Below are 25,178 nucleotides of genomic sequence, written 5' to 3' on the forward strand. Positions count from 1 at the left end.
GTACCCGTGAGAAAGCACCAAGTTACTTATCTCTTATCTCTTCATGGCTCAGTGATTATGGCCCTGCCCACTCTATCTTTCGGTCTTTCCCTTTCCCCCACTCTGTTTCCCTGTGTCTCTTTCTATATCTCACATCTTCCTTTATGTCCCCGTCATTCCTTCTCCACCCTCCCTCTACCCCCTTCTTCCATGACTCAACATCCTCCCATCTTTCAACTCATCACTCTGTCGTCCTCTTCTTTTTCCTGTTTCTCCTCCCCTGCTGTTACTCTGGCATTTCCTTCTTGGCACTTGTGCTCCCTTAACCAAACACTTTCATATTGGATTTTTGTCCAATGTTCGACACCATTATGGCCGTTGCTCAACTCCTCAAGTGTTTTTTCTTCCTCAATTATAACTCCTCTCTGCTATTTTTATCTATTATCATTCTCTTACTCCTGTCTCACTCTATAGTTACCTATCTGACCGGGGTTGCCTGCGGCAGCTGGCAGTGGAGCCGGGTAAAGCAGGTCAGGATCAGTTGGACATGGATGTCAAGCGCGGTCTGGAAGACAGCCTGGCCACCGAGGCCTATGAGAGGAGAATCCGTCGGCTGGAGCAGGAGAAAGTAGAGCTGAGCCGCAAACTGCAAGGTGAGGCTAAAGAGTAAACATAAAACAGCCACAATGCAATTAGACACCTAGAGAGAGATGGCATATGTTAAAAAATGTATTGTACACATGTTAAAAGGTATGCATAAAACGCATTCACATGTACACATGAATATTTTTAATATTTGGTTTACAAAGGAAAAACTTTGCTGATTTGTCTTGGCCTGTTACAGAGTCGACTCAGACGGTGCAGGCACTGCAGCATCCAACAGGCGAGGGTCCTCTTAGCGCCAACAAGGAGGTGGAGATCAGGAGTCTGAAGAGCGAGATCGACATCCTCAAGAAGCAGATCGCTGGTAAGGGATTCTTCTTCTGCCTTCAGAACCTAATCAGCCAAATGAGAGTTACAGATGGAGACCACTGAAGGGTTATATAGGATATCTGTCTGTGATACATATAACTCAAAATGTCATATATCTATTTGTTTGTCAGACTCGGGACAACTGGAGAAGCAGCTGGAGGATGTGTCGCTGGCTCGCAGAGACCTGGAGGACTCATCTAAATACATTAAAACCCTGGAGAAACAGATGAAGAGCATTACACAGGAGAGAGATGATATGCACAAGGTAGAACCAGTATTACCTTTGTGTGTATCACTGTGTAAGAACCAGTGTGTTGTTCATTCATAGTATTTATATGAACTGGCTCCTATAGCCATAACAATACCACAAAAATGACACAAAGTAACAAAATGCGGCTTTGAAGCTTTTGATCTTGAGGAATGTCGGTGTTGGAATCTTATCTACTCGGTCTCTGTTGTGGTCAGGACCTTATGGATGCCAGTGAGAAGATGAAGTGTCAGTCGAAGGACCTGAAGGAAGCTCACAGTCAGAGAAAACTGGCCATGCAGGAATTTTCAGAGCTCAATGAGAGACTAACAGACCTCAGGTAAAACCACTGCAGTTTACCATTGTCCCAAAATTTTAGTACATATTGATATTGACATATGAAAATCATACCCATACTTGATGTAATTCATGTTTAGACATATGTCATATATGCATTCCATTTTAGTTTGTATTTTTCTACAATTCTCTCAACATTTGTTCTCTGTTGTGACTGAACCCAGGTCGGCGAAGCAGCGCCTGGCTCGCCAATTGCGCGATAAGGAGGAGGAGATGGAGAGCCACAGTCAAAAGGTTGAGGCTCTCCGCCTTGAGGTGCGAAAGGCCGAGAGGGCCAAGAAGGAGGTAGAGTAGTCACCCTGTGGTTGCTAGCACACCCTGTTCTGTCTCCAGTCATTGGTTGGTGCACAATTCACCCTTCTGTGGCTGTCTTTGTGTTACATCTGCATCACCTCTAGTATTTTAATAGATCTCCATGTACATATGTACAGTAGATCTGAAACACTGTTGTAATAGATTTATTCTAATGTACAATATTATGTTTTTTTAATTTGTAAGGCGTTACAGATATTGTTTCCTCCTGTTGTGTATTGGTGCAGTTGTCACGTGTGTGTTGCAATGTTTAGCTTTTGCATGTTTTTGAGAATGTTTGTTGTGAGTATAAAAAGAGGGCTCCTGGTGTGTTGGGAACATGAAGAAAAAATTGTGTATGGCATTATTTCATCCAATCAACTGAGTTTGCTTGTGTCCATCATCAGATGGAGGCGCAGGCGGAGGAGCAGGCAGGAGAGGCTCAGAAAGAGAGGAAGCTGAGAGAGAGGAATGAGCAGTACAGCCGACAGCTGGAGGAGGAGCTGGAAGGGCTTAAGGTAAGTTTACACACACACACACACACACACACACACACACACACACACACACACACACACACACACACACACACACACACACACAGCTGAACATTAACCTGTCCTTCTACCGAGTCTCTGTGAGTCTTATCCTGGTACTTAATAGTTGACGCCATCTGATAAGATAACAATTCATAGTAATAATTAATAAACAGCACAACCTTGTATGAAGTTTTTGCAGTGATAAACACCTACATTTAAATGTGGGAGGTACGGAGGGAGGTTGAGCACCTACTTGCAATCCTCTGTCTTTATTTGGCTAAAGTTTAAATTGTTTAAAATTATTTTTCTGTGGAGTAAACAGCTTTGTGTTTCTGTGCCCACTGGAATCATGATGATGGTGATTGGCGCCTGCCTGGCTGACACTCGATCTCTTTCAGAAGATATTCGCCTTAAGTTGAACTTTTCTCAACTTTCTGCTGTAGTGAAGCTGGTAGCTTCTGTGTTTCTTCAGATACTCCTCATCTTTGTCAGTCATTCTCCCTAACATCTATATTCCATACACCCAGTTGAAGCAGGCCGGGCCGTCTGCCACTCCAGCTTCAGCTGACCAGACCCAGGAGGTTGGACGCCTGCGGGGAGACTTGGAGAAGAAGACGGTCCTATACGAGGAGGAGTTGGCCCGTAGGGAGGCGCAGCACAGCAGCGAGCTGAAGGCCCTGCGTAAGGAGCTAAGGGATGCTGAGAGCCAGCATCTCGCTCTGCAGAAAGAAATCCTGATGCTCAAAGACAAGCTGGATAAGACTCGTCGAGAGAGGTATTTCATCTCTCATTTTGTCTTTCTTATTTTGTAACCATTATTTCATATCACCAGCCTTGTCTGATTAGGACCACATTTTTTACTTCTCTTTTATTGTCTCGTTCTGGATCATTATTTCTGCCAGTACCCGATATCATACATGTCTAAATCGTTATTGTATTATTTTTCTTCATTGTCTTTTTTCAGTGGCGATTCCATGAGGTAATTACAGTTAAAAATAGCTCAGTTCCCTGTCTGGTATAAATATGTAGTAACTGTAAAGTGATAGTTGAATTTGAAGAAATACTTTTCCCCTAACTCAGCTAGAGTTAACTTCTGGTCTGTTTTGTGGTGGTTTGATTGTCCTTATGAAATGGTGGATGGGATGGTCGAGAAGTGGATGAGGTTGAGAGTTGAAATATGGATGATTTACTTTCTGGTGGCAAAAGAATGAAACTGACATTTAGAACATTAAAGAGCATTTCTTTTTCCACTCTTGTTCATAGTTTCCAAAAGGAAACCATAAAGACAGTCATACTGACTGTAGCTCTCCCCCCAACTAGTATGTAGTATAATGACTCAGCATTAGTCTCATGTTTACATGTTAGTCACACAATATTAAAGGCAGTCCACTTAACGTTAGTAATATGCACTAAATTGAGGGGTATATTTCTGAATTGGATAAATGCATTAAACTGATGCCTTTATATGTTAACAGTTGAATTAAGTCCATCATACTGAATTTCAGACAGTTAAAACGTGTCAACTGAGAAAAATAAAAATCAAGCCACGAAAAAGAAGTTAACTTATTTTTCTGCTGCAGACCCCCTGGTTGGTACTCCAGGGCATCTGATCCCACTTTGAGATCTACTGGTTCAATCAAATTTTAAAAGAATTTTGTTTTTGAGTAGGAAGCTTCAGAGCTTTGTTTTTGTAGCCACCATCCCAGCCTTCCTGTCTGGTGTTACAGACATATTATTCCATCTACTTTCTAATTCATTTCTAAACACAGAGCTGTATCAGATTCTAACTGCGTTAATGTGTTTGGGTTGAATAATGTGTATCAGGTCTTAGTAACAAGCCTTAGATTTAGATTTTGTATGAAATCTAGAAATAGAGCCTGAGGCCCACACAAGGAAGAAGGTAGGCGGATGGATGAGGCTTTCTGAGAGAGGTTGACTCTGAAAATTGTGAGTGTTTCATTGTATATATGATACGTTTTTACCTTTTGTTGTTATAAAACCACTGCACCAAGATTATTTGATGTTACTTTAATGTATTTTAGGGGGCAGAAAACCATTCCACAAAACCAAAATGTCTGAATAAAATCCTACTTCTGAAAGATTGAGGTAGCTACATGTAAAAATGAAAAGGGCACAAGTTAAGACTGGATTTCCAGTTGTAAATTATGGTCAGAATAAATGTTAAGTTTATACAATGTCACAAATTTAACAATCCGTGTGTTCATGTTTCCTGCAGCCAAAGCGAACGGGAAGAGTTTGAGACCGAGTACAAGCAGAAGTATGAGAGGGAAAGAATCCTGCTCTCTGAGGAAAACAAGAAGTTGTCCAGTGAATTGGACAAGGTATGATATCTGCTCATTTATACACATAATGAAAGGACACTCAACTGTAACACAAGTCAGGTTTCTCTTTCCTCTCCCTTTTTCTATCAATGTTTTTTCTGTCTTGCTTTCTCAGCTTTTTAGTGTAATGTCTATCCCTCTCTCTCACACACATTTGCTGAAAAACACATTTCCCCAACCCCAGGTAACCTTCTTGGCCAGCCCAAACTCTTTCATCACATTCCTTACTCCACCCCCTCTCACTCAGCAACGCCAAAGAAATCACTGTTCAATATCCTCCATAAAAACACCCTGTAGCCTCCTACACAGTCAGATGGAATAACTCTCTGGATTACGCTCTGTTGACTTTGGAAATGGCCTTTGGAAGTTCAAAAAATGCTCCCAATTTAAACAGTGTCTCCAAGGTGGAAGGCATTCTGACATATGGAATAAAATGTGAGAGTGTTATTTTTATAGTCTGAAACTGATAAAAAAAATGATTAGATGGAAAGAATATGGATGTGGTTGCCACTGGAGCGACAGCACGTATCACTGCAGTAATTTAATGTATTATTCTATCGTTACACTCACAGAAAAATTGTATGCTTAAAAGATAAAGCTCTGGATGGATTTGATCCGTCTGTGTGCGAGTCTTTGCACATTATAGTTCTTTAATACACATAGAGTGTCTGAAAATATTATTGTTTGACTTGTTTGTGTTTTAAAAGGAGCAAAAATTCAGCCGTGTTTGCTTAATAGTGAAACGAGGCCAATCCATCTTCAGCTCTAATGGGATTTCATGTGAGTTGTCAGTGAGGGAGAGTGATCGGGTAAAATTTCTAAAGTGAAAATAACCCTGCTGACGGGATCAAACTGGTGGTGAATGTGGAGGGAGGATGCAGAAAGACGAGATCTGTGAACAGTGGTTGAAGTAGATGTTTGAAACTTCTCCTCATTGTTCACTTAAACCATTTTACCAACTAAATACATGTAGGGAACTAAGAAGGACTTAAAAATGACATGTAGGGAAGGGGACTAAGAAGGACTTAAAAATACTGGGCCTCATGCAAATGTATACTCATTTTCTTATCTAACAACAGGAAGTTCAACCCGAAAAATGTAAAACCAAACAAGGCAGCTGACTAATAGGACACTGGCCAAATAAGAGAAATAGCAGTGAGTGACTAAAACAAATAAAAACGGAATGGAAATCCTGTATTTTTAGACTAAATTTAAAAGAAGCTGGAGAGGTTGTGTGTCTGAGTTCAGTGGGCTGAGAGATTCAAGAGTGGGGTCTCTAATAGCAAAAGCTCGATGTTCCTTTGTCACAAACTGCGACCTGGGAGTGACCAGCGCTGCTCCATCTGCAGATCTCAGCTATAGGGAGGGAACATACCAGCTCAATAATTCTGAAATGTACATATGTATTTGTGTGTGTGTGCATTTCCTCAGCTGACCAGCATGTTTGAGAAGGTGAGCAGCTCCAACCGACAGCTGGAGGATGAGATGAGGGAGCTGGCTGACAAAAAGGAGAGCGTCGCCCACTGGGAGGCTCAAATCACAGAAATCATCCAATGGTGAGACAGTCACATGAACACATGCACACCATCACTTTCTCAAATATGGTAAACACTATCTAAGTTACATGCTGTACTTTCTTATCTATGCTATAGCACAAACTGAAAGTCAGCTTGTAAATTGCACAAGCACGCTCACACACACACTCACACTGCTATATTGGCTAGTAGTGTATTGGGTTTCCTCCATACAGTATAACTGCAGCATGTCTAACATGCCTCTGAAGTTCTTAGAGATTATTGACCCTCCCTTTCTCTCAGATCACTTCCCTTTGCAGCTGACACCTCGCCAGCTGCTCGGCCTCCCTCTGTTGGAAGAGCCCGCAGTCCTCACATAGTTCACATACCAAGCACACACACACACACACACACACACACACACACACACACACACACACACACACACACTGCAAACATGTACATACAGATGTAGCCTGGAATAAACTTTTAAAAGTATTCAGTGAGTCATATTGCCCCCTGGTGGAGATACTGTGCTTCTACAGTACTAATATTATATGAAATCTTATCATAACCTTTTTTGAAAAGAGGTTTTAAATTCAAATTTGTCTACAACTTCAGTGTTCAGTTTATGTGCATGTGAAAATCACTATATGTTTGAACCAGTTGGGGATAAGTGAACTGCCCAGAGCTACTGGAAGACTGAACATGTGTCCATGTTTTTGTGTGGGTGTGTGTGAGCACTTAATTATGGAGAAGTGCTGGTACCTATAGAGCATACAGTAATGTCAGTAACTTTCCTAAAGGCAGTATTTACATAATATAGGCTGTCAGTTTATTTGTACTGAAGCATGTTTGTAGAAAGGCTTTAAAATAAGAGGACACACTTGAGATGTATCTGTGCATGTGATTACATGTGTGGCTTTTTGCTAAAGTTAACTTTTTAGGTCAGGTTGAGTTTTCATCAGGTTGAGTTTTCATCAGGTTGAGTTTTTTAGGCTCTTGATAAGTATGAAATTGGTCTTTGTGGGTGTGGTAATGCTTGTGTGTGTTTGCTGCAGGGTGAGCGATGAGAAGGATGCTCGGGGATACCTGCAGGCTCTGGCCACTAAGATGACAGAAGAGCTGGAGGGACTGAGAAACACCAGCCTGGGAGCCAGAGCCACGGTACAACACCAACACTGTTGTTAACTGCGGTAGATGCTGCTGAAATAAATAGTATACTTGTCACTCCATTAAAATGTTGATTTCTATAATGCTGAGGGTTCAGGACCACCATAAACAGCATGATAGTTCCTCCCATTTCATTTCTCCTTTGGACACCATCTTTCACAGTTTTTCATTTACTAACTTATCTTCCTCTTTGTTTCAGGACATGCCATGGAAGATGCGGCGTTTCGCCAAGCTGGACATGTCGGCCCGTCTGGAGCTGCAGTCGGCCTTGGATGCTGAGATCAGGGCCAAGCAGGGCATCCAGGATGAACTGAACAAGGTCAAGGCCAACAACATCTCCTCAGAATGGTATGACTAAGAAAAAAACATTTTCATAATTTAGTTCTCTCATTCAAAACGGTTTGATTTTATGCAAATGTTTTCAGTAATTTTAAATGGTTAACATTTGATGCATTTTTGTCTCCGGTCCTCCAGTAAACTGCAGGAGGTGGAGAGTAAAAACCAGGAACTCCTGGCTGAGATCGACCGGCTGAAAAAGGAGACAGAGGAGCTTCGGCTACGAAGGGGTAAATAATTCAAATTATTCACCAAAATGCAGTAAAATGACATTGCAATAGCTGGTTTGAGGAACATAATTGCTAACGTGTCTATTTTTAGCCCATGGAGAACGAATTAAAGACACTGCTGCTGTTGTTGCTGTTTTAATTAATGTCACTCACACTGCAGGCTTATTTGCAATCTTTAAAAACTATCTGCAATGAAACAGTTGTTTTGACGTAGTTTCTCTTTACATTGGAAACTAATGGTTAACTTTACACGGTGGAACATTTCGTGAGAGATTATCGCTGTAAAAGAGGGTTATACTACAATCAGGAACCCAAATTAGAAGGTTTTGCATCAGCCCCCATGTTTGAGAAATAACATCATGTGCTATGTACATGAAAATGTATTGTTACTGGGGTCATATGAACGAGCCCCCCCTTCTTAGAAACAGTCCTGTGACTGATTTTGTTTAAGTCAGCCTTTGATGTTTTAATATCATGTACTTAACTACGGTTGTGTTATTTTGCTCTGTGTCTTAAGGTGTCAAGCACCAGGATTCCCAGAATTCCTTCTTGGCTTTTCTCAATGCCCCCACCTCAGCACTTGACCAGTTTGATGTAAGTATTACATCAGCATTACTTACTGCACCTGGATTATTATATAGTTGATGTGAGAAACCATACATCTGTCTGGATCTACAGTATTTACATCCATGATCAACCTGGAAATCATAAATCTCATAATGCTGCAGTTCACGAAGTCACGTCTGATTTTCTGCATGCTTTTATCATTTTATGATCACATGAATTTCCCCAGATCTTTATTTTTGTTTTATCTTTTTTGGCTCTTTCTTTGCTTCACTCTCTGGTACATCAGGATTCTTATTCCTCATCCTCATCCTCTTTAATAGAGTTTTGGGAAGACGTAAGTTTGTTTGGTCAGGTGGAGCGCAATATGTGTGTGTATATACCTGTAACAGTAGCTGTAAGCTGTAGAACTGTGGGTGTATAGACCTAACACAGTGTAGATGTGATGTGTGAGAAAGTGCATCTGTGAGTTTATGCCTGTGCATCAGTGTAACTAGGAGGAAGCAGGGATCCACTGCAAAGAATGACAGTCCTGAGTCAACAGGGTTGAAATTCTTCTTATTAAAACATTAATCTCTTCCAGTGAATACAATGTGTTTCATCATTGTATCATAGTACTTACACTGAGGGGAGTGAACTGCTTGACCCTATTGAAGGTGCTTTGTTTTGTGCTTAAAGAAAAAATAAGGTAGTAATTTTGAGATAATCTTAAATACCATCAGTTGAAATGGTGGAAATGTTTTGCAGTGTGCTGCCCCTGTATTCAGACGCTTACTCATCCTTGTTACTTTAAATACTTTGCCTCCTAGACTTAGGTTGAACACAGAGAACATTATTTAAATCCCCTCTCTACCGTTTATCCCTTTTTTCCAGCCATAAAGAAAACTTGAGTAGTTACTGTGCTCCATGCATCCATGACTTTTCCCAAGCTGCTCCCTCCTCATGACTGTGTGCATTTTTTTCCATCAGCCTCCATCCACACTGTTGAGTCCTCAGTGAAACACTATGCAGCAGTGTTATACAGTGATTCTCAACCTGTTTTACCAGATAACTGGAAACCTCAGCTGAAACTGAATTATAGAATATATTTTATATTTATATATTATATTATATGATATGATATTATGAAGAAAGATTCCTTGATTTACCCGCATTAAGACACATTGTCATTAACATTGAAGACTAGTTAGAAAGCAGAGAAATTTAAATGTTTAGAAAAATAGCAGCTAAAGGTGTGGACATTTTAAAATAGTTATCTAAAAGTAATTGGTAAACTGTTTATATATATAGAAAATTATATAAAAGAATAAAAGGAAAATATCCAAATAGAGAAAAGTGATTTAAATAAATAAATATATATATAAATAAATAAATATATGTAAATACTTTGCTGAAAGTAAAAGGTGAATGGTTTTATGTGGGTTGTATTAAAATATTGGAAGATTACGTCCGACACGTCTGATTGTGGCTGATGAAGTTGTACTTGAGCTCCTCCGGTGGGCTGCAGTGGTAAAGCCACATCAGACCATAAAAGGTTGGGAACCACTGGTGTAGAGTAACAGGCTTTTATCCCTATATGTTCATGTTTCTCTTCTAAATGTCTGAACGTGTTTTCAGCCTCTGATAATTCACTCATCTCTGTGTCTCTGCCACTCTCTGCCTCTTCTCCTGCCACTGAAGCGCTCGCCATCCGTTGGCCCAGCTAGCAAAGGCAGACGTGTAAGCACCATCACTGCGCTCTGTGATTGCTGTCATTGAGCCTTTCTGAATGTACCGTGCTGTCCTTCACAGTGTTGTAATCTGTGTGTGCATTTCCTGTGTTGTTGTTTACTGTGGCTGTCTGGTTGTTGCATGGCGGGGGTTAAAACATGAACAACAGCTCTTTTTTTTACTTTTGTGTTGGCATTTATGAGGTAGATCTTTTTTTATACGCTGTTGCTGGGTGTCTGCTCTGGAGTCTGTTTATTCTGCAGTGTAGCTTTGTGAATGGCTGTGCATGGTGTATGATGTCTCGTGGTGCCTTACATTAGCGTGGTTGTTGGGTTGGAACCTTGTGTTATAGTACATGAGGTGCATTAGAGTTGTGGTCACAACAGATATGACACATATCTGGACCACAGCATTTCTTTATTCTGTTATTCATTTGTTTATTGTGGCGCTTGCACTCCTGTCTTAGCATGGATGCTGCATATTGTTCTCTGGTTTATTTAACTAACACTCCTTTCTTTTTTATCTCTCTGTCCATGTCCCTCATCACCACCTCTCTACTTCTCATTTGTCTTTCCTCCTGCCATCATCCTCCTCTTTTACACTTCCCATCTCCCACTTTTTGTCCTCCTCTTCGCACTGATACCTTCTTACTCATCCCTCTGTCCTCTCATTCTCCGCCCTCTCTACCCTCAGGTGGACTCTATGGATAACTTCACCCCCTCCAACACTCCATCCCGGGAAGATGACCCCAAGTCCCACCTCAAGTCCCGTTCACGTTCACCCTCAATGGCTAGTGATATGGAGCCTATAGAGGTCAGAAAACACCTTATATCTCTTTTACACCTAACGTCACTGGTATACTTTATATGTTGTTCCCAAGGTGTCTTTAAGTACACAAACATTTATGGCTATTTATGCAGCCAACACCCAAAGGTTCAATGTGCATCATAATGTTGCCCAGAAAAAGTGCAGCTTCAATGTCTAGACGTCCACCCCAGTGTCATGTTTCCATCACTGCTGATCCGTGCCTGAATCATTGACCTTGGAGTGAATGCTGAGTGCATCCATTTTCCATTGCAGACAAAAGCCAGATGATAGTGGGTTTTTTTACCACTGGAAAATGGGTTTTAATCTGGATAACAAACTGCTGCAACTCTAGTAATCTGATTTTTAATCTCATAATCTAGTGGATAACTTCTTCAGCCAGGTGTACTTTGCTGCACTGTTGTCCGCTGTTAAAAAGCAAATTTAGCTTCAGGAGCTCCTGTCCCTGCCATCTGTATGTCTGGCAAACAGGTGTAAATATTCCCTATAGCAAATCAGTTGACAATTCACAAGGTTCAGACCATGTGAATACATTTCAGCAGTGAGGTCACAGCTATACACTTTGTAAACATTTGCAAAGCAATTTTAAATACAAATGTAAATATCTGACTCAGTCATGTGTCATTTCAGCTGCAAGCCACGTGCAATACCCCTGTGTGACTTTCAACCCTTTTCTTTTCTGTTCAATAAACACTTTCAGGGCATCGTCAGTGCAATAAAACGCTTATGTAAATTATCCAGCTATATCGGTACACTGTCGGTATATAGTATTTATTCTGTACAGTTTGCCACTTTCCCACAGTGTCACAGAATTTATTTTCCTGAGCTTTGGTGTGTTCACCAAGTCACATTGATAAACGTGCTCAATGTTTCTGTGTCTTCACAGTTAATAGACCATCCTCCTCGTACAGTCCAGACCCCCACCATGCGGTCAGGAGGGTACGGCAGCATTGGGCGTTCCTCACCTAAGGTAACTGTTGTTTACTCTTGCCTCAGTCGACCTCATGATGACTTTTCTAACACGAAACAGAAAAGATAACAAATATCTTCCAGCGAATAGCGGTGACACACACACACAGAAAAAACTGACAAAGAACTCTAGAGAGTTTGTGGTGATGTGAGCTGATGACAGTGTCTGGGTGTTGTTAACATGATCAGGTGATCTCTGCAGCGGAATGAATACAGTACTTCCTGCCTCTGCTGCACCCGCCTGCTCCACTTGTCACCTGAATATTACTCCCCTAATACGGAGTAATCGTCGCTGTTTTAAACGCATGCAGAGAACCTCCCACTGTATTGTACATGTGTGAAAGGCAAACTCTGGGTAATCTCCAGACTTTACCTGCAGGTAGTGTCTAAAAATGTCTTTTGTCTCTCTCTTGTGCTCTCCACAGCCCAAAGCACATCAGTTTGTGGTGAAGTCATTCAGCACGCCCACTAAGTGTAACCAGTGCACTTCCCTCATGGTGGGGCTCATACGTCAGGGTTGTACCTGTGAAGGTAAGGACCGAAACGAAGGAAACTGATGAATGAGGGTGTTGACAGAAAATACGGTAGATGGATTCTAAACCTGTGAACTGTTTTTTTTTTTTATTTGAAGTACAGTACATTCTGACAAACTTCTAATTGTTCTCCTAATTGTCCCCTTGTGTCTTGGCTCAGTGTGTAACTTCTCCTGCCATGTAACGTGTGCGGACAAGGCTCCGGCTGTGTGTCCCGTGCCCCAGGACCAGACCAAGGGTCCGCTGGGTATTGACCCTCAGAGGGGCATCGGGACTGCGTACGAAGGGCATGTCAGGGTGAGTTAGACTCAGTTATCACCATGAACCCTGCAAACATTGAGCAATCAATAAAGAATGCAGATGTTTAAAAAACCTTGGGACAGACCTTGGTTTTTGGTTTTCAAATGCAAATGAACCTTGACTTTCTCCTGTTGTCCTTCATTCACACAAAGGTAAACATTTACTTCTGAAAAAGCACTTTTCAACTAACACTGTAAAAAGTACTTAAACTACATGTTCTGGTGCATGTGTGACACTGAGCTGTGTCTCTGTGTCTGCTCCAGGTGCCTAAACCCACCGGGGTGAAGAAGGGCTGGCAGAGGGCAATGGCCGTGGTGTGCGACTTCAAACTGTTTCTCTACGAACTGGGGGAAGGAAAAGCAACGCAACCAAGTGTTGTTGTCAGCCAAGTCATAGATATGAGGTAAAACAAGCACTACCAGCTCCTCATAGGTGCTGTAATGATCAGAGCTTAAGCGACTACACATGGGAGAAATTCCTGGTTTTCTTTGTCCTCTTAACTAAACTGAAGATCTTTGAGTTTTGCTCTGTTCTCCAGACAAAATAAGACATTTAAATGCCCCTCCCATTTTCTTCTTTTAAGTTTTTCCTCATCTCAGTTGAGGATTAAGGACAGAGGATGTCATACCTTGTACAGATTAAGTCCTATGAGACAAATTGTGAAATACAAATAAAATGGAATTGATTGATTGTTCATGAGAGGCTTTGGGAAATTAAGATTTTTCCCCTGATATTTTGTGCACCAAGGGATTAATCTAGAGAAATTAGTCAGTCTTATTGTTATATTCTTTCAGCTCAGCTCAGTTCAGTCCAGCATGGTTTTTTGTCCTGCATGTTTAACTTGATATCTCATGCTGTCATCCAGGGATGAAGAGTTTTCAGTCAGTTCTGTCCTGGCCTCTGACGTCATTCACGCCAGCCGCAAAGACATCCCCTGTATATTCAGAGTAAGTTCAATTCATAGTTCTTATTTGATTTATTGTTATGTTATTGATTATGTCATGGGCATTAATGATTAGTTATCATCAACATCTAATGTGTCCTCTCCCCCGGTGTTTGTCTTCTTTCTCCTCAGGTGACGGCGTCCCAACTCTCCCCCTCCAGCAGCCACAAGCCCTCCATCTTAATTTTGGCAGATAGCGACCAGGAGAGGAATAAATGGGTGGGTCTCCTCAACGAGCTCCACCGCATCCTCAAGAAGAACAAGCTCAAGGAGCGCTTCGTCTACATCCCCAAGGAGGCTTACGACAGCACGCTGCCGCTCATCAAGACAACACAATCTGCTGGTATCATAGGTGGGCTAGCAACACTTCACATCCCAGTTCAAAAAGCACAGCGCCTTGTCAGCAATGTTCACAGAACAAGCCAGAGGTATAACAGGAAGCAACTGAAATATGTCGCTGTCATTCGAGATCCCAGATGCACCTTCTCACTTTTTATTTTGTCTTTGTAATCAGATCTGTGTACTTCTCTCAAAAAGAAATGCCTTCATGTCTGTGTGTTTGAGACAACCAATCAGATATGAATAACCCTCTATGCTTGATGTTGTGAAAATAGAAACTAATAGATTGAAATGTCCCCTCAGCGGCACTAAAATAGAATTCTCCCTTCATCCCCCCTGCCCCTAGATCACGAGCGTGTCGCCCTGGGCAATGAGGAAGGCCTTTTTGTCATCCATGTCACCAAAGATGGTAAGATCCACATAAAAGTTCTGTTCTTCTTCATTTGTTTCCCACAGTAGTTGGACTGATGACCTGATTTTATGCCACTGTCTCGGGACCTCTCTTATCTTCATCACTTTTTTCCTCTTCTCCCACCACCTTCAGAAATAATCCGGGTGGGAGACAATAAGAAAGTGCACCATATCGACCTGATCCCCCAGGAGCAGCTGCTGGCCGTCATCTCCGGCAGGAACCGTCATGTGCGTCTCTTCCCCACGCAGGCCCTGGATGGCCGCGAGACCGACTCGTACAAGCTGGCAGAGACAAAAGGCTGCCAGACCATCGTCTCCGGCCCTGTCCGCAACAGCTCGCTCACCTGCCTCTGTGTGGCCATGAAGAGACAGATCATATGCTACGAGGTCAGGAAACACTGATCAACTCATGTTTGTCATTATCATCAGATAATATAATGAACAGTGTGCAAAGGCCCCTCAGCTTTAGATGTTCATTCTATTTATTTATCTAAATGTTTCAAGCGTCTCTACTCCTCCATCCTTTTTTATTCATCCTCCAGGTGAATAAGAGTAAAGCGCGTCACCGTCGGTTGCGAGAGGTGCAGGCCCCAGGCCCCGTTCAGTGGATGGGTCTTCTCAATGAGCGTCTCTATGTGGGCTATCAGTCTGGCTTCACACGCTACAGGTGCTCTTCCTCTTTATCAGCTGATCTGAGTTCAGAGCAGCTTTTCCGCTTATGGTTTAAATGTCCATTTAAGCTGTTATGATAACTTTTTGTTTGCAACATCCTCTGCAGTGTTCATGGTGACATGTCCCCGGTTAATCTTCTCCACCACGAGGACCACACCCTGGCCTTCATCCCCCAGCAGGGCCTGGATGCTCTCTGTGCAGTGGAGATCTCCAACAAAGAGCTGCTGCTGTGCTTCAGCGCCATTGGGGTCTATGTGGACTCCCAGGGCCGCAGGTCACGTCAGCAGGAGCTGATGTGGCCGGCTGTGCCAAACGCTGCCTGTGAGTCAATCAACTCATGTTTGTTTATTTGGTGATACATTTTCTAGCATTCTCTCTAATGATATATTAAAAATAATGTAAATCCTAACATACACATCAGTGAGAAGACTTTAACAACATTATTACGCTATTCCAGAGGACTGACCATAGTTAAAGTACTGTCACTTGAAACTTATAAGAAATCATGTTTCTTTCTGTCCAGGCTACAACGCCCCCTACCTGTCAGTGTACAGTGAGAACGCTGTCGATGTGTTTGACGTCAACACCATGGAGTGGATTCAGACCATCCCCCTCAAGAAGGTCAGTGCCATGATAAGAAGGAAAAGTCAAATCTAGAAGACAAGCTGAGATATCTCTGGCTCCACCTGCTGGCTCAAATGAATTTATTCCATTTGTCCCATCACCACAGTAACCACTATGCTTTTTTATTAAGATTAACAAAATCTCTTTCAAATGAATTTCTGTTTAAGAGTAGAAACATTAGATTGCATCTCTAGACTGAACAAATAAAAAGAACAGAATAAATTAAATTAGTTGAATGTTTAATGATGATACATTTCTGATTCTTCAGGTGAGACCTCTGAACATTGACGGCTCCCTGAACTTGCTGGGACTGGAGACAGTCCGGCTCATCTACTTTAGAAACAAGATGGCCGGTAAGACGTTATAATTGTACTCTGGTGTCAGTGTTTTTCCTTGTGATACTTAACAAAGTGTTGAGGGTTATTTCTGTTCTGGTGTAAATAGTAAAAGGTTCATATATTAAATTATTCTGTTGTCATTGCTGTGGATTGATGGGCTTTTAAACTATTTAGTTCTGTGCACAGTACTGTTCACTATACTATGTCCTATAATAGTGACATCAGTAAATGTGTAAAGTTTGACATGCTGCACTCAGCCACCAGAGTAAACCTGAAGTGCTTTGTAGTCACTCGTGTTAACGTATCTGACGCTTTGTTGTGATGTTCCAGAGGGTGATGAGCTGGTCGTTCCGGAGACATCAGACAACAGCAGGAAGCAGATGGTGCGCAGCATGAACAACAAGAGACGCTTCTCCTTCAGGGTGCCTGAGGAAGAGCGACTCCAGCAGAGGAGGTAGTTTGCCAGCGGCACTAGACTGCACGCAGAGCTTCAGACTCATCCTTAAATGTCTTTCTGTCCTGTATTTTTATGCTTTGATTTTGTGTGTGTGATTACAGGGAGATGCTGCGAGACCCCGAGATGAGAAACAAGCTGATCTCCAACCCCACCAACTTCAACCATGTGGCCCACATGGGACCAGGAGACGGGATCCAGATCCTTAAAGACCTGCCAATGGTACACACACAAACACACACAGACACACGCACACACACACACAGACACACACACACACACACACAGACACACACACACACACAGACACAGACACACATTTATAAAAAGTAGATACACGCTCGGACATACACGCATCCTGAAAAACTTGGCTGACACATTAATAACAAAGGTGCATAAATTAAACAATCAACACAGTATGATCTTAAAGGTACAGTGTGTAGAATTTTGTGATATCTAGTGTTGAAATTGCATGTTGCAGCTGAACACCCCTCACCTCACCCTCCCCTTCCAAACATGAAAAAGAACCTGTGGTAGCTTCAGTTGTCATAAAAACTCAAAAGGTGTTTAGTTTGTCCAGTCTGGACTAAGATGAAAAATATGGCGGCCTCCGTAGAGAGAGTCCCCTCGATGTAAATATAAAGTATTTAAATATAAAGGGCCTTTTCTTGGGTAAAGAAAACTACAATTTATACAATTTAGATTAAACGAATGAAAACATCATTAGTATTACTCTACATTAAATTTCTGCCAATAGTTTCCTTTCACCTAAATCTTACACACTGAACATTTAACACAAAATTAGTTTCTGTGTTTTCTGTCCTGACCGAATAGATGAGTCGAATCACATAATGAACCTCATCACAGTCTTATCATTATTAGAAGTAGTAGTATTGTTATTATTACCCACTTCCTCATCCCACCTGACCCATTGTGTGTTGATAAACAGCATGTTTGCATGTTTTTCTGCTTAAACCTTTCCAGTCAAACACACATGGGCCACGTTTGTGTTGAGTTGAGCTTGTAGTGTATCTCACTGTGCACCCTTCCTCACTCCTGTCCCCTGCACTGCTCTGTGGGTGTATATGTGTATTTGCTCTGTGCGTGTTTAAAACCAGAACGTTCGTGTTCAGGAGAACCGTGCAGGCTTCAGCGGATCCGTCAGCATCCCCTCCATCACCAAGAACCGAGCCGAGCCAGGCCGCTCCATGAGCGCCAGCAGTGGACTGGGCATCCGTGAGTAACAGGAGTTCATAAATCCTCTCAAAATCAAAAGTAGCTTTGTTAGACCTGCAGGATAAAGCGTTTTCATACTTATTCACATTTCTCAGGCTCATCCTCTCAGAACGGCAGTGCTCTGCGTAGAGAATTGTCCGGAGGAAGCTACGGCTCCAAACGTCAGACTATGACGTCTCCCTCTGAGAGCTCCCTGTCCTCTGGTGGAGGAATGGACTGTGGTGATGCTCCTCTCTCACAGTTTGACAGAGAGGTTAGTAAATACATTGACTCTGAACATACAGCTTCATGTGCGGTTGACTCGAACCATTTAAGCATTAGATGTAAAATATCATCTCTGTAGAGATGAGTGGGATTTTGAAAAACTGTAAACAGCTAATCAGGGCACGTCTGCAGCCACATTATGAATCTCAATGTGCAGTTAATGTCATCCCAACATCAGCTTTGTATGAACACGTCCGAATCAAGATCATGGTTGTTTCCTTGTCATGTGATTGTAGACATTAGACACAGAAGTTCTTGAATACTTGAAAAAAAAAACAACTCCTCCCTGTATCCCATCAGTCACAAACATCCCGGCGTGCAGGCCTCTCACCTCATCCCACTCCTACAGCCGATCGGTTAGATCTCTGTGATGTCAGTGCTTCATAGTAAACGGCTGTTAGAGTCTTCTGGCCTTGTCCTCTCTCCCAGTGTTGAGACGGTCGATTCCTCCCCATAAAAACCTGCTTTAGCTTTAGGTTGTTGTAGCTGACTAATGTTTGTCATGTCTCTTAAACAGTTGATAAATAAAACGTAACTTGTGTCAGGCAGTGGTGATAAAACTGTTCCTGAATTATTCTGATTTATAAGATTTTCCTCCAGTTAGCTTGATCATGAAGCTTCATCCGACAAATAAAATCAATGGCATCAAACATTAGCTTTTGCGTTGAAGCCCAACCCACAACCACTCACCTTCAACCTGCCCGCCATCCTTCCTGTGGCTCCTCATCCCCCATGGCCCACAAGCCTGGACACCGTCAACTCCATTAGCGCCTCATTTTTGCCCCATTCCTCGTCTCCCTCCACCCTCACCCCAGCTGTGCCCCCCAGCCCCCCTCTCCCTCCCCGCCTGCCCTCTCCCAACCCAGCATGTTGACTGTGGGCTGGGCGCTGAGTCTGAACTCTCCTCTGCAGTGGCAGGCGGTCTCACCGTCGGAGAAGACCCCCGATCTGAAAAGGGCTTTAAGGACCCTGCTTAGTAAGATGAAGGTAATGTCAACAGCTGCAACGACTTTGCACCAAACACACACCTGAGAGCACCGTGTCACCGAGTGCACACACGCAGGTTCTGCATCTGTAGGCAAACACGACACAGCAGCATGAGGAGCATTCAGAACACACACACACACACACACACACACACACACACACACACACACACACACACACACACACACAGGCTGTCATCATAACTCTGCCGCCCCACGGCCCCTCGCTGCACCATTTCCAGCCCCGTCATGTCAGCAGCACCTGGCGGCTTCGCACATATTTCACCGGAGCATCAGCTGCACCAGCGCTGTGCCCCCCCCACCCCACCTGAGTTGATATTTTTATATCTGATGGAACGAGGACAACGCTGCTGCTGCTGCTGCTGTTCGGCCATTCTGCATACGCCTTTCCCGCCGCTGCCCAACCAGCCAATCACAGAGCATGTCGGCTTCCTTACAGCTCCATGGCAACGCCGTAACCATGAGCTGTCCAGTTCAGAGCACAACTAGGCCAGAGCGACTTATAATAAGTTCACTGTGTTGTCTGCTCTCATGGTCCCACCAATGATCTTCCTGTAATGATCCAGTGATACTTGATACATGAAGGACTACATCACAACAGCTGCATGGTTTGGAGTGAATCCTCAGTCACATCTCTCGCTCATATGACTGATGAGTTCATGTGTTAATAGATTCTTTTAGACACAACCTCACATAGACAAAGATGTGTCTCAGACAATCTTAGACAATGTAGCTGGGCAGCGATTCTCAAACATAAGCTCTGTAGAATGTGTTCTGTAAGACGACCAGAGGGATTATGACTGACAAAAAAAGCTGCCCATCTACATTGACTAAAGTGTGTGTGTGTGTGTGTGTAGCTGTTATCAGACATGAACTCTGGAAAATGTCAACATGTTGGAGTCCAGAGTTTCTCCAGAGCCTTCAGGCGAGGGGTGGTGGTGCAGGAGGTCGGATGTAACTTCCACGGCGGAGCTCACATGTTTTTGTTTCCAGCATCGGTTCGGTTTTTCCCAGTTGACATCATCCTCAGTGTCTTCTACGTTTACGGCTCCTCTTGAGATATTTGTATTCTTTTTGTTTTATTCAGTTTTGCGTCTGTTGCATTAGATAATATCATCAACTGTCTCGCTGCGAATCTCCCGGAGAATCTCTTGCCGTGTTCTCACTTGGTCATTGTCTATAGTTTTTACAAGAGGGCTGACGGATCCTCCAGAGTTCAGTGCATGTCTGAAGCAGCTTATTTGCGTGAGAGAGAAATGTGATGTCTAGTTTTTTCTCACAACAACAGTGTTGAGTCTTGCTACAGTACGAAGTGGTTTCTAGTCCCACTGTGTTTTGCTGTAGCCATAGATGGTAGAAAAGAGTCAGAGGGATGACTGGGCTCTCTGGTATTTTCAGGCCAAATCTGTTTGTGTGAGTTTGGATTTGGATCCAAACAAGAGACTGTTGTTCATGAAGGAAAATCAAGTGGAGTCACTGAAGTGGAAACACAATGATTCCAGAGATTCTAATTCCCCACAACCTGAGGACATGATCACTGAAGTGGAAACATCACACACACTCAGATACAGCGTCTGCTGAATGATTCCACATTCACTCATGCACAGTGCTCTGATGTAGTTTATTTAAGTTCTTCATATTATTACATGTTTACTCATACTAGAGCTGTGTAAAGTCATACTCTGTCGTACAGTATGAGTTTAACACACACACTCTCCCTCATCTGCCTTCGCCTGCATGTTTGTTTTCCCTGAGCTGATCATTTCTGCTCAATTGAGCTGTTGATGTGCTGATGGTGTGGAATGTAGTGGAAGCTGGGGGGGGTGAGGGGGGCGTGTGCGATGTGCTGCACTTCACATCTGCGCTCCGTCCCAAAACAGCAAATTAACGAAACCCTAGAAGGCTCGGAGTAAACGCAGGCCTGCAGTGATCTCTACCTCACTGAGGCTATATCCACATAGCTACGTTTTCTTTTGACCCATCATTAGCTCTGTCACAGATGCTCCTGGCCTCCACGCCACTTTTACTTTTCTAGTTTTAGTCCCCCCCCCGCTTGCTGATTGGATCTTTTCAGTTAAGATTTAGTCTTCGCTGATTCGTCCAGCTTCCGTCACATGACCCGTTTCCAGAAGAAAGCAACCGGCATCAGCCTCGACTACCAGTGTAGAACTCAACATGGACAATCAGTTACAAGGGTTGACCCTGTTGTCTTTGCTAACAGCTGCCGCAACGACACAACTGATCACATGTGTAAAACACGAGCTATTATTCAAACAATTCCTATTCACACCGGCGACTCATGTCCACTGAAGATGAGTTGTCATGTGATGGATGTTTTCTGATACGGAGACAAAACCTTTGTGTGGACTGAGACTGATTTAATTGTAAAACGAAGTCGTATGGATGTAGCCTGACAGCTGCTGGTTTGTTCTCAGGGGTCATAAACAGGGGGGGGGTCACATCATTATTTATTTTAGTACAGACAGAGGCACAGACAGAGGCACAGTCTCTAGTTTGGTGAATTGAATCACTTCAGTCTCTGGAAAGATTCAAGATGAACTTAATGAAATTCTGCATCATCTAACCAGTGTTTTATTTTGCTCTTCCCTGTTTTTCCTCCCTCTCCTCTCTTCATTCTGTCCCCTCCTCCAGGACTCGGACTCCCCCCGTCACTCCACAGCCTCCAACAGCTCCACCTTCAGCAGCCCCCCCAGCCCGGCCTCCCCACACAAGACCAAGTCCCTGTCCCTGGAGAGCACAGACCGGATGGGCTGGGACACATGAGCCCCCCCCCCCCCCGTCGCCCGCTCAATCCCACCCACCATCCAACTGACCGACCCACAGCACAGGACTCCAGACCCTCCTCTTCTTCTTCTTCCTTCTCTTCTTCTTCCTCCACCGCAGCCTCTCACCTCCTCTCAGAATACCCCCCCTCACTGCCCAGAGAACTGCAGCTCCCAACCCCCCCCCCCCCCCCTCCTCATGAACATTTGTCCCACTTTACAACCTCAGTTTGTCTCTCACCCCGACGCCGAGCAGAAACACTGAGACTGACGGAGGATTCATCTGAAAACAGCGGTAGAGTACATGTGGGTGCTGATGTTTGAAGGTGCGAGCGTGTGTGTGCGCGTGTGTGTGTGTGTGTGTGTGTGTTTGAGAGAAGCTGTATTGCGTTTGCCTGCGTGTGCATGTGTTGATTCAGAAAGGGCACATGATATAGGAAAGAAAAACTCTGCTCACAGCCCCTGTTCACAGTCAGACTCCAACACGTCACGATGCAACAAAAACAAAACAACCAGAGGAGGATTATTGTCGAGAGAAAATGATTTGTACTTGTACATAGGACCCTTTGGGTTTTAGGGGACGATATTTTAATTTATTTATCAATCTTAGACAAGGAAAGGGAGGTTTGCTTCTTTCTGGCCTGAAGCAGACGGGTGGAGTTTAAACCCCTCCTCACCTCCCTCAGTCGCTTTCTCTTTGGGTGCTGCAAAAATCAAAAAGGTTTAAAAAAGAAAAAAAAAAAAAGAGAGAGAGAAATTAAGGATATCAATGACTTTTCTTTTTTTATTTTGCTCATGAATACTAAGTGCAGTGACTTTATAATATTTTTTTATTTTGACCATCAGTAAAAAGCTACAAGCAGCGTTAATAACGGCGGCTCGCGTGACGTCACCACGCCTCCCACTGTGCTCCTCTTCCTCCGCATCGGTCCAACGCGACATCACCCAGCAGCCCCTGGACGAGTCCTCGCCATCGTAGCGTAGATGTTCCACTTTGCTGTAAAACCAAACTGACCAACTCACAGGCTCCATCACAATAATGTACATAGGTTTCAAAGTAGAGAGTAATATATGATAATGTAGAAAACTACACGGGAAAGGAAAAAAAATCCCCTTTGACTTTTCTTTTTTTCCCTCTTTGAGTGATTTGAGGTTGTATTCACACACAAAAGCCATTTTAAACAACTTTCCAGTTTTCTTTTTTTAACTTTTGATTTTAGATTTGTTTTGTTTTTTTATCGTATGTATGACACGCGTTGTGTGTGTGTGTGTGTGTGTTTTCCCCACTCGGTTTGCATTTGAGTGAACAAAAGTGATGTATGGATCGACACTACTGCCCGTACTGTAGAGTGAACGCGAGCATTTATCACACGTTATCTTTACACACACTGAGGTGGTGTTTTTACGCAGCAGATGCCTTGACCTGCTCCTCCTCTGACTGTCGGAGGTGAAGCGGCTCTGATCAGTTAATCGACAGTGTGCAACGAGTGTGTGTTTCTAAAATTCACTGTGGTACCTGGAAGGAAACGGTCAGTGCTTCTGTTTAGATTTCAGCTCCGTTTGACCAAAAAAACACAAAAAAAGGACGAAAAGAAGGGAGAGACTTGGTGACAGGATTTTTCTCACAGCTTCTTCTGAAGAATGTTTTCATGATCTAAAAGCTACATGTTGATTTAAAAATAAAAAAGCTAAAATAAGAATGTAAACAGTTAAAATGCTGCGGGACACTCCGTCTGCACTTGGATTTCTGTTAGTCCAGATAAAATAACCTTAGTGCTACCTGTTGTTGTGTAGAATGAACAGGGCTGCATCTGTAGACCTCCCTCCAGGCAGGTTTTTCTCTGGCAGAATGAAAAAGGCCTTTGAAAGAGCATTTTGAACGGTGTGGCGGCTCCTGGCTGCAGAGCGGAGCGTCCGCCGCCAAAAACCTGTTACCTCTGCTCCTCCCCTTCACTTCGCAGACACTGAAAAAAAAAAAGCATCTCACTGGAGGAAACGCTCGCAGGGCCGAATGTGAAAACTGTCCACCAACTGCGATGTGGTTTTAATGTGGTATAATGTGTAAAAGAAGAAAGCGCTCACTGTGTTGTGACAGTGCCGAGGCCCCTTTTGTCTCAGATACTCTCTTCAGGAGCCACTGAATGCTTTTACAGTGAAGCGTCCTGGGTCGGAATCCTCCGGTTTTATTACGCTTGTCTCGTTTGTCAGAAAGGGAAACAAAACCTCTAAGTACTTCGGTGCACATTCCTGCCGATCCTGCCCGGTTGAAACACGACAAAGTAGTTCCAAACGACCCATTCCAAGTGTTTTATTAAGCGAGGGACATGTGGAGCGCCAGAGTGCGACTAAGCTGGTTTTCATTCCGAACAAACCACCTCCTTCGAGACTTTTTTTAAGCTAGTGACTCTCCTCAGTTCCTGCTGGAGTTTGTGTGTAGAATGTATTCGCTGGGCGAGAGGAAACAGTTTTATTATTGGCCAATATTGTACAGAGAAGCTGATCCCAGATTTCCCAGTGCAGAGAGAGGGGGAAGAGAAACTCAGGAAATGTCAGAACCAATGAATTATTTTCATTTAGATGAGAGAATGAGCGTGTTAGAGGTTTGACAGATGGATGGATGAAGGAGTGCGTGAGGGGAATCTGGCTGTAATGTACAGTAGATATGACCCAGGTGGAGACAGCAGGAAGAGAGAGAGATGAAAAGTTTCAGGGGTGAAGGGCGACGGGCGGTTTGGTGGCGGAGGTGCCACAGTCGTAACGTTTAAGAGGAAGAAAATCTTAAAATAAAATAAAAAAATCAAACGCCTTTGCATTTCAGTGAGGTCTTATCCACAGTACCTTCTATATTATTTTGCTCTTTCATATCATATTACACTTTGTTTTTTTTTCTAGGATTGCTTTGTAATAATTTGTACAGTTTTGCATGTTATAGATGTAATCATTTTTGTTTTTCGGTTTGTTGTTTTACTTGGACTTGCTCCTTTTTGAACAGTTTGGGCGTTTTACTGAGGATAACCCACTACAGGTGATGTAGATTCTTTTTTGCACAAAAAAAATATTTAAGGTGTAAGGTCAAAACAAAAAATAATGTATGGAACTGGCTGCCACACTTATGTGGACAACTCATTATATTAACCTGACTCCGATGTATTTCAATAAAGCGGAGGGCTGTTACAAATACAACAGGAAATGTGTTTCTGTGTCGTCATTTGTTCTGATTATAAAA

At 43.1% G+C, this 25,178-nt stretch overlaps 1 protein-coding gene across 15 annotated transcripts in view; it reads left to right on the top strand.

The window, feature by feature from the left end:
- The window catches only part of cdc42bpab (CDC42 binding protein kinase alpha (DMPK-like) b), a 73,840-nt gene extending 48,698 nt beyond the window's left edge, over positions 1–25,142 (top strand). The window contains exons 11-45 of one of the 15 annotated variants that reach the window (XM_069515188.1): positions 454–632; positions 824–946; positions 1,083–1,216; positions 1,417–1,538; positions 1,720–1,840; positions 2,254–2,364; positions 2,913–3,160; positions 3,350–3,364; positions 4,622–4,727; positions 6,159–6,283; positions 7,303–7,408; positions 7,614–7,762; positions 7,889–7,980; positions 8,498–8,574; positions 8,834–8,881; positions 10,225–10,263; positions 10,948–11,067; positions 11,966–12,049; positions 12,474–12,579; positions 12,742–12,878; positions 13,145–13,284; positions 13,747–13,828; positions 13,957–14,176; positions 14,510–14,572; positions 14,708–14,961; positions 15,117–15,241; positions 15,353–15,567; positions 15,770–15,867; positions 16,139–16,223; positions 16,539–16,662; positions 16,767–16,884; positions 17,781–17,898; positions 17,994–18,151; positions 19,075–19,149; positions 21,822–25,142. In XM_069515188.1, the coding sequence (XP_069371289.1) occupies positions 454–632; positions 824–946; positions 1,083–1,216; positions 1,417–1,538; positions 1,720–1,840; positions 2,254–2,364; positions 2,913–3,160; positions 3,350–3,364; positions 4,622–4,727; positions 6,159–6,283; positions 7,303–7,408; positions 7,614–7,762; positions 7,889–7,980; positions 8,498–8,574; positions 8,834–8,881; positions 10,225–10,263; positions 10,948–11,067; positions 11,966–12,049; positions 12,474–12,579; positions 12,742–12,878; positions 13,145–13,284; positions 13,747–13,828; positions 13,957–14,176; positions 14,510–14,572; positions 14,708–14,961; positions 15,117–15,241; positions 15,353–15,567; positions 15,770–15,867; positions 16,139–16,223; positions 16,539–16,662; positions 16,767–16,884; positions 17,781–17,898; positions 17,994–18,151; positions 19,075–19,149; positions 21,822–21,953 (4,249 nt within the window). In that variant the 3' untranslated portion in view covers positions 21,954–25,142. The remainder of the gene's footprint in view (positions 1–453; positions 633–823; positions 947–1,082; positions 1,217–1,416; positions 1,539–1,719; positions 1,841–2,253; positions 2,365–2,912; positions 3,161–3,349; positions 3,365–4,621; positions 4,728–6,158; positions 6,284–7,302; positions 7,409–7,613; positions 7,763–7,888; positions 7,981–8,497; positions 8,575–8,833; positions 8,882–10,224; positions 10,264–10,947; positions 11,068–11,965; positions 12,050–12,473; positions 12,580–12,741; positions 12,879–13,144; positions 13,285–13,746; positions 13,829–13,956; positions 14,177–14,509; positions 14,573–14,707; positions 14,962–15,116; positions 15,242–15,352; positions 15,568–15,769; positions 15,868–16,138; positions 16,224–16,538; positions 16,663–16,766; positions 16,885–17,780; positions 17,899–17,993; positions 18,152–19,074; positions 19,150–21,821) is intronic. The other 14 variants (XM_069515190.1, XM_069515191.1, XM_069515194.1 and 11 more) reach the window with 14 other exon arrangements.
- The last annotated feature ends 36 nt before the right edge of the window (positions 25,143–25,178 follow it).

This window comes from Paralichthys olivaceus, chromosome 19 (assembly GCF_024713975.1).
Source record: "Paralichthys olivaceus isolate ysfri-2021 chromosome 19, ASM2471397v2, whole genome shotgun sequence".
Taxonomy (NCBI): domain Eukaryota; kingdom Metazoa; phylum Chordata; class Actinopteri; order Pleuronectiformes; family Paralichthyidae; genus Paralichthys; species Paralichthys olivaceus.